Here is an 8,591-nt window from a genome sequence, read left to right as displayed (position 1 = left end):
GCACACAGCGCCACTACCGCAAACACACCGACTGTGTCCGCTGGTGAGTGGCTCAGACCCAACCTCGACCTCTCGTATCATTACATAACTGTACAAAATCAACTAAAACCAATTGTGAGAATTGATTGTGAAGTTGACGCTTTATGATATCCCAATTTGTCTTTATTTCAGTCTGACCATCCATCCAGACAAGGTACGGGTGGCATCAGGACAGACAGCGGGGGTGGACAAGGATGGAAAGGTGAGGGGCGTTTGGGCTATTTAAAGGCCCAGTGCAGTCAAAAATGTGATTTTCTGTGTTTTATATAGATTTACACACTGTGAAATTGTGAAAATGATAATGTCCTTTTAGTGTAAGAGCTGTTTGAAAAGACCACCTTAAATGTCAGCCTGTTTTGGTCAGGTGGAGTTTTGACCTGCCCAGTGACATCACCAGGTGGTAAATGAGTTAATAGACCAATAAGAGTGCCAAACCTCTCTGCCAATAACAGCTAGTTTTCAGTTTTCCCCTCCCCACTTAGACCACTCCCAGACAGTCCTAGCAATTTTTGTTTCTTTTTGACCATTTTAATTGAAAACAATCACTGTAAGGTACTTAAATGTTAACCAGAAATGGCTCTATTGGACCTTTTTAAGGAACATCATCTGTCACTATTTAAAACGAAAATGTTTCCATTCTTGCTGGTGTCCCTTTAAGACTTAAAAAAAAAAAATCATACTATCAAATACACAGAAAAAAGTATTGTATACATATAATAACACACATGATACTAATTAACAATCCTTGTCTAATTTATGTCTTAGCCCCTGCAGCCTTATGTCCATATCTGGGATTCCTCCACACTGATCACCCTACAACAGATAGGACTGGGCACCTTTGAGAGAGGTGTAGGGTCTGTGGCTTTCTCCTTTGCAGTAAGTGTTTATTCCCACTACAAAACAACCCTCCCACACACACACACTAGATGCTACTGAGTTTATGGCCTATATTTAGTACAGTATTTCTCATCTCACTAAGGCTATGGAAGAACCCCTGACACCTAATCTCCATACAGGACTCTCAAACAAAACCAATACAGGCTTTAATACATTAGTCCTGATTTGTGACTGGGCTGCATCATCTCTCCATCTGTCATATGCCCTCTCACTGGTTATTTCTCTCCTTTCCCCCTCTCTCCTTCTTACTTCTCCTCTGCTTGCAGGACGCTGGAGCCTTCCTCTGTGTGATTGATGACTCCAATGAACACATGCTGTCTGTGTGGGACTGTGCCAAAGGAACCAAGCACACAGAGGTTAAGGTAAAGCAATGCACCAAGACACGCACATGCACGTTTTCATGGAAGCCCACAGGCACGTACAAAGACACACACACACAGATTCCTATTCATATTGCACTGTAGGTTTAATGCAGTAAAATGCAATTAATCAATACCATTTACAGTATACATCTTGATACGGCTTCCTTGTGTTATAACAACAAAAATCTACCCCTATCTTTGCAGGTAGCCAAGCCTGTAATTTGCATGCGTAGGCTGTTAAAGACGGCATTACATTAGTGAGAATCTTCAGATCCCTGAAAAGGAGGCCTATTTGCATAGATTAAGCAAAAATAAATTCTTCCACATCACCTAGTTCTGTCACAGGCTTTTGTCCCAAATGTTTCTACTTCCCTGAGAGTCATTTCAGCGGTGTTGCCACGGCAACTGTGTAAATATTTTAGACTGAATTTGTCCGGCGGTGTGTGCTCTATATGCATATGTGTGTGTGTGTGTGTGTGTGTGTGTGTTAGGGGGGTTTGGATATTAGGTGGGTGTTTATATGACATCATTTTCTCTCTTGGTCTCAAGTTTCTTGTAGCACACATGCAGAACTTCTCGTATTTTCGCCAAATTGATTTAGCATAAGCATCATTTGTCACGAGTGCCCTAGATTCGAGAGCCCATTTTTGAATCTCCAGTGAAATTTGGGAGTGGTCCCAAGGAGTGGCAAGGGAAAAGGTTCAGCCCACATAAATATATGAGATGGTTCAACGTATGTAACATTTACCCATCCCCCGCTGGACTGTAATGCATCTGCAAATTGAAACTAAATTGCAGAAGTGTTATGCCCCATCATACAATCTGAACTGTCCTCAAGTGAATTCCATGGTTGGAAAATTCGTAGAAATGCAGGTTTGAGATTAACATTGGAGTTCACAGTGATTTTGCATTTGAGTGAATTATTTGATTTTTAAATGTTCTCCTTGTGTGTGTTAATCCAGAGCACCAACGAGGCAGTGTTTGCAGTGGAGTTCAACCCCAGCGACAGCACCAACATTATCACTTGTGGAAAGTCTCACATCTATTTCTGGACCCTGAGTGCAGGCTCACTCACCAAGAAACAGGGCATCTTCGGGGTGAGGGAAGTCCCTTAACTACTCTTCATCTGAAAAGTATTTTTCACATAGACAAAAGATATGTGACCAATGGGTATATCAAACCCGGCTTATCTGTATGACTCAAGAAAGACTATTCTAGCCCATTAAGCTAAAGCCTAGACCAACTCTGGAGGCGAAAACGAGTCTGCAGGTCTCACGCAAGGCTACTTCTCACTAAACCACCTCCGCTACATATCGTCATTCAAACGTATTATCGGTTTGTAATGTTGCTCTTCTTTCCTCTGTCAGAAATACAAGAAACCCAAGTTCATCCAGTGCTTCCTGTTTAGCCTGACGGGAGACGTGCTGACCGGGGACTCCGAGGGGAACATCCTGACATGGGGCAAATCACCCGGCGACGTCAAGACACTGGGGAAAGGAGCCAAAGGTAACGAACGGTCTGTTCCAAATGGGCTCCAAATATGGAGTAGGCTCTCTATGTGAAATACAGTGTATATAAACTAATAATACAATATCATCTGATTTAGTACCTCCTTAGCCAATAATGTACCAGACATATGTGGCTATCTTTTCCGCTTGCTCCCCGAATGTGAGAGACCTGTGACAAAAGACAACAAAGTAATCTTCTTCACCTCCTCTCTCCCTTATGTTGAAGAGACGTTCCAGATCATGCGTCAGACACGGGCCCATGACGGCAGTGTGTTTACGCTGTGTATGCTGCAGGGGGGCGCTCTCCTCAGCGGCGGGGGCAAAGACCGCAAGATCATCCGCTGGAGTGCAGACCTGGCGCCCGAGAGAGAGTGTGAGGTGAAAGACGCGTGTGTGCGTGCGTGTGTTTGCATTGTCACTCTTAATAACAAAACCGAGCATGTTTCAACATTTAAGACCTTTTTGTATGTATTTGTGTGTAATTTCAGAATAAAGTATATGAATTTATTATAGATTCCAGAAAAGTTTGGTGCGGTCCGTTGCATCACAGATGTAAACGGGGAAGAGGTGTTGGTTGGTACCACCCGAAATGCCATTTTGAGGGGCACTTTCTCTGACGGCTTCGTGGCCATAGTGCAGGTATGTTAACATTGGCATGATGGAGTATGTACTGGGTGGTATGTGAAGTGATTTGTGGTTAAACACCTGGTCTGCACATGTTCTGCGCTCCGATCTCCTACACTTCTCCGTTCTTCCCAAAGTGCACACTTTCTCCCTCCCCCTCGTGGATTTCTAAGTATTATATTGTTGTATGCATGTGTCGTGACGTGACTAGATTCATGACACATGGGTTAGAGGGAGTTTCCATCGTGTCTTACACCATATACATTCATTTTAAATCCACAATGGCAGTGAACAAGTGCACACTACAGGGAGAAGCATAGAGAATAGAAACCTAAAACCAGTGTGTGTATTGAGTGTGTGTGTGTGTTGCTCTCCCCTGTGCAGGGTCATGTGGATGAAATGTGGGGTTTGGCTACTCACCCCTCTCAGGATATCTTCCTCACCTGTGGACATGACAGACAGGTGTGCGTGTGGAACACAGAGGAGCACAAACTGGACTGGTGCACCACGCTGGAGGTGGGCGGGAGTGGACAATACACAAACATACATGCACATATAAACACATGCACACCCCTACACAAATACTGATATTCATACTGTATTTTTCAGGAGTATGGGCTGTGTGCAGACTTCTGTCCTAATGGGGCCGTGGTGACTGTTGGGCTCAGCACAGGCAGGTGAGATAATACCACAGCATCAAACTCCTTTCAGGAGACACGTCTCTCTGGCCAGAGAGTAGAGCAGGAAATAGTCCCAGTTGGTATTCACGTAATAATAAGGAATTCGCCTCGACTACGCCCACAAATTGGGGAAAACTGACATGGTTTCCTATTGACCCCCATTTCAATAAAAAAATATATACAGAAATAACAAAACACGCCGAAAGGTTGCTGTGTTGTTCAACCTACATTTCACAATGCTCCCATAGAGAAATAGAGGCAGCGAAAAGAGCCCTGTGGTTTTATGCTATTCAATGTGGGTACGCGGTGTCCAAGTAGGTTACGAGTAGCTATGCGTGTGGAAAACATTATCACAGGTAAGACAATTAACTTGTTTAGTACGGGCCATTTGTAACTCCACTCACTACTTGGAGCTGTATAGTCTGTTTTTGTATTGTTGGTCTTGGCTAGCTTAATGTTCCGGTCGGTAGCTAGCACTCAGTCAAGTGGCTGCTAGCATCGTTATGAAAAGGGGCATGAGGGGAGCCCTACAATATAAAGTAGTGAGAACAATAGGGAGCAAGCAATGTTGAAAAGTCATCTTTAATCATGTACTTTTCTTAAATGTAGTTTTGTAATTGACTAAAACAAGCAGAGCAGCAGGTAGCCTAGTGGTTATGGCGTTGGGCCAGTAACCGAAACGTTGCTAGGTCTAACGTTAATCCCCGAGCTGACAAGGTAAATATCTGTCGTTCTGACCCTAAACAAGGCAGTTAACCCACTGTTCCTAGGCCGTGACTAAATAAGAATTTGTTCTTAACTGACTTGCCTAGTTAAATGTTAAAAAATTAAAAAGAACATTTAGTTAGAATAAGATTTTGCTGTGAGCCTATGTTTAGGTAAACAAACGTTGTTTTCCCCACAGGTGGGCAGGGTCGCGACGTTCTATCTCATACCAAGCATTATCAACTCATATAAAGCGTCAATCAATATAAATACTTTTATGTTAATTACCATGCCTTTGTGACATGAAACCATACAAATGATACACAACCCCAAGATGATAAAAAATAAATAATTGTTTAGTGGTTCAAACCTTCACACTGGTTGTCTGCCTCTCTGCCCAAACCCCCTACCACCTCCAAATACCCCTGTAACAGATGGCTGGTTCTTGACCTGCAGACCAAAGAGGTGATCTCAGACTACACCGACGGGAATGAACAGCTGTCCGTCATGAGATATTCACCAGGTCAGAGGTTAAGCTCCTTTCCTCAGTGTCTCAGAATGGATTGAATTTCAACCATGATTCAGTAATATGTACTCACTTGGCACTATGATGGATCTCTATTATTTATTAAACATTTTATTGCCTTTATTTGGAACATGCCTTTGTTTTCATTTCCCCTTTCAGACGGTAGCTTTTTGGCCGTGGGTTCCCATGACAACTTCATCTACGTCTACAACGTCACCGATAGTGGACGGCGCTACTCCCGCTACGGAAAGTGCAATGTAAGTTGGAGTACATTGGGGTGTTGGGGATGGTTGTGGATTATTTATGTCATGAATGAGTGGTTCATTGTGGGGTACAGTAGAGCTCAGGACACATTTGTCATGGTGTTTATGTAACAGTATAACTTTAGACCGTCCCCTCGCCCCGACACGGGCGCGAACCAGGAACCCTCTGCACACATCAACAACAGTCACCCACGAAGCGTCGTTACCCATCGCTCCACAAAATCCGCAGCCCTTGCAGAGCAAGGGGAAACCCTACTTCAAGTCTCAGAGCAAGTGACGTAACCGATTGAAACGCTATTAGCGCCTACCCGCTAACACATCCGTTACATTTAGGTGTCGTGTCAATTTTTTATGTCTGTTATTTTTAGGGTCACTCCAGCTTCATCACTCACCTTGATTGGTCCAAAGATGGGAAGTACATTATGTCCAATTCGGGCGACTACGAAATCCTTTACTGTGAGTGACTGTGAAAATGTCTACATTTCCATGTCTCATTTGAACAGTATAATATGTCCTATTTTCCTAATGACTATTGGTCTTCTCAAACAGGGGACGTTGCTGGAGGTTGCAAACTGTTGAGGAACCGCTATGAGAGCAAAGACCGAGAATGGGCGTCCTACACCTGCGTACTGGGCTTCCACGTCATGGGTGAGAGTGACAAAGCGATCACCCTGTTGCAGGAGAACTTTCCTGCAATGCAGGACATTTTAAAACGTGTAGTGTATTTGAGGTTTAAAAAGTTTTCTCAAGTTTTTAATTTACACTTAGACATGTCAGAATTTATTTTCCCTTACGAAAAATGTATCAACACCTAGAAAAATGTCCATTAATTATAATCCACATAATAATTAATATTTCTTGTTGCTGCAGGATTATTTTCCTGCTGTAGCAAACTGGCTCAAATTAAGATCCTACATCTGTATTTCAAAGCTCTCAGTATCACACAACCCCTTAGCAGTGACTGAGTATTCAACCTGTATTGTGTGTTATTTTCTGTCCGTCCCATAGGTGTGTGGTTGGAAGGTTCAGACGGTACAGACATCAACGCCCTCTGTCGCTCCCACAGTGAGAGGGTGGTAGCGGTGGCTGATGACTTCTGTAAAGTCCACCTCTTCCAGTATCCCTGCCCAAAACCCAAGGTCAGGGATAACACAGCTCCACATTTACAATTGATTTCCATTATTTCTACTCCTTTTACCAAAACGTTCACCGCATATCAACTGTCTTCTTTTATCCATCAGGCCCCAAACCACAGTTATGAGGGCCACGGCAGTCACGTAACCAATGTGCGCTTCACCCACTGTGACAGTCACTTGCTCTCTATGGGTGGCAAGGACACCTGTATCCTCCAGTGGGAGGTCAAGAGAGCAGGAACAGGGGATGGTGGAGACCGCCTACACTCTGCATCCTTCGCCACTTCCCCAGAACCTTAAAGGAGGGAAAGAGACATTAAGAGAAAATCAAATCACATTTTATTGGTCACATGCGCCAAATACAACAGGTGAAGAAGACCTTACAGTGAAATGCTTACATACAAGTCCTTAACCAGTTCTACCTAAATAGAGTTAAGAAAATATTGACTAAATAAACTAAAGTAAAACATTAAAAAGCAACACAATAAAATAACAATAACGAGGCTATATACATGGTACCAAGTCAATGTGTGGGGGTACAGCTTAGTCAAAGTAATTTGCACATGTAGGTAGGGGTAAAGACAGAGAGTGATAGAGAAGCAGAAGGGAGAGACATTTTTACAGAGTGGGGAGTAACGTAGACAGAGAGGGAACTGGCTGGGCCTTGTATATCATCAGTACAAAAGTTGTAAGGTCAGCCAAGGACCTGTGGTGTATTGTTTCATCGGATTCTTACAGTACAGAAGGCTTTGGATTCCATAGGATTCTCTTTTCAAGCATGATGAAGTTTTGTTTTTACAGATATTAGACCCACATGATGAAATGGAAACGTTACTACATCTGGGCACAATCTACTTCTCAATTTCAGTTACATTCCTAGTCTGACATTTGAAAAAGATCAAGCTTTCGAATCAACTGCCTGTTTGACTGCCATCATCAACTGACGACAAAGGGATCAATTGTTGAGAACATTCCAAAATATCCCATTTTGTTTACCATACAAGCGTACCGTAGTGGTGTTTTATGGTTATTCTCTTGTCAGAAAAGTAATATCATATATATTTTGCTTTATTGCTATCTCTAGGAATATTGACCTCTTTTGTGCGTCAAACGTTTGCATTTTGCTAGACGGTGACAATCTTTCAAGTGCATTTACTCATTAGTTTCAACTGCAATATCTCCTGTATTAGACAAATTAATGTGTACCTTATTGTAGTACACTTTTGTATTTGATATCTTCTGTGTTTATTTAAAAGTACTTTTGAATGTGTCATCGTTTCCTATGTCTGTAGATATTTCTATCAATAAACAATTACAAAAAACTATGCTTATGAATTCATAGCATCTTTCTAAAAGTATTCAAGCATTTTCAGTGGGTTGTACTTGTACTCAAATTATTTTTACATCATTGATTGTACTGTAAGTTCTAAAAACAGCATGCTATCGAAATTCTCGCTAGAGGGCAGTGTTGTTCAAATAAGGGCCATGTTGAGTTGTCATTCTGCTTCAACTACTGTACCAAGTACTATATCTGAGTCTAGCCTCTGGAAGTGGTGGAAGGCTGTATACGTGTCTCGTCAATGTGTTCATCTGCATACTCTGAATGCCCAACATGTCAACCAGATGATCTGTCTTCAGTATTACTTTAGTTATAGCTATTGGGTGATAAACAACAATGTTGGTTACATTTTTGCTCTTTTATTAAAAACTTAATCAGTGGTTCTTAGTGTTTGTAATGGTGATAGTTGGAGCAACTGTTGTTATGAATTGTGTGTGTTTCCGGAGTTTTCCGATTCTAAACGACGTTATTTTCCGAAGCTGACGTTTTCGAACGGGAGGGGCGGACTGTGTGTG

At 42.4% G+C, this 8,591-nt stretch overlaps 1 protein-coding gene across 1 annotated transcript in view; it reads left to right on the top strand.

The window, feature by feature from the left end:
- eml3 (EMAP like 3) overlaps positions 1-8,060 on the top strand; it is a 42,057-nt gene extending 33,997 nt beyond the window's left edge. Inside the window, exons 10-25 of the mRNA XM_038995873.1 lie at positions 1-43; positions 172-241; positions 805-915; positions 1,203-1,298; positions 2,261-2,395; positions 2,666-2,804; positions 3,033-3,184; positions 3,320-3,445; positions 3,815-3,946; positions 4,040-4,107; positions 5,250-5,338; positions 5,501-5,598; positions 5,973-6,060; positions 6,154-6,252; positions 6,613-6,743; positions 6,846-8,060. The exon at positions 1-43 is cut by the window's left edge and continues 107 nt beyond it. Of these exons, the coding sequence (XP_038851801.1) occupies positions 1-43; positions 172-241; positions 805-915; positions 1,203-1,298; positions 2,261-2,395; positions 2,666-2,804; positions 3,033-3,184; positions 3,320-3,445; positions 3,815-3,946; positions 4,040-4,107; positions 5,250-5,338; positions 5,501-5,598; positions 5,973-6,060; positions 6,154-6,252; positions 6,613-6,743; positions 6,846-7,037 (1,769 nt within the window). The 3' untranslated portion in view covers positions 7,038-8,060. The remainder of the gene's footprint in view (positions 44-171; positions 242-804; positions 916-1,202; positions 1,299-2,260; positions 2,396-2,665; positions 2,805-3,032; positions 3,185-3,319; positions 3,446-3,814; positions 3,947-4,039; positions 4,108-5,249; positions 5,339-5,500; positions 5,599-5,972; positions 6,061-6,153; positions 6,253-6,612; positions 6,744-6,845) is intronic.
- The last annotated feature ends 531 nt before the right edge of the window (positions 8,061-8,591 follow it).

The sequence above is a fragment of the Salvelinus namaycush genome, chromosome 6 (genome assembly GCF_016432855.1).
Source record: "Salvelinus namaycush isolate Seneca chromosome 6, SaNama_1.0, whole genome shotgun sequence".
NCBI classification, from domain to species: domain Eukaryota; kingdom Metazoa; phylum Chordata; class Actinopteri; order Salmoniformes; family Salmonidae; genus Salvelinus; species Salvelinus namaycush.
Note: the sequence above shows the minus strand (reverse complement) of the source record. Positions and strands in the feature narration are given on the sequence as shown.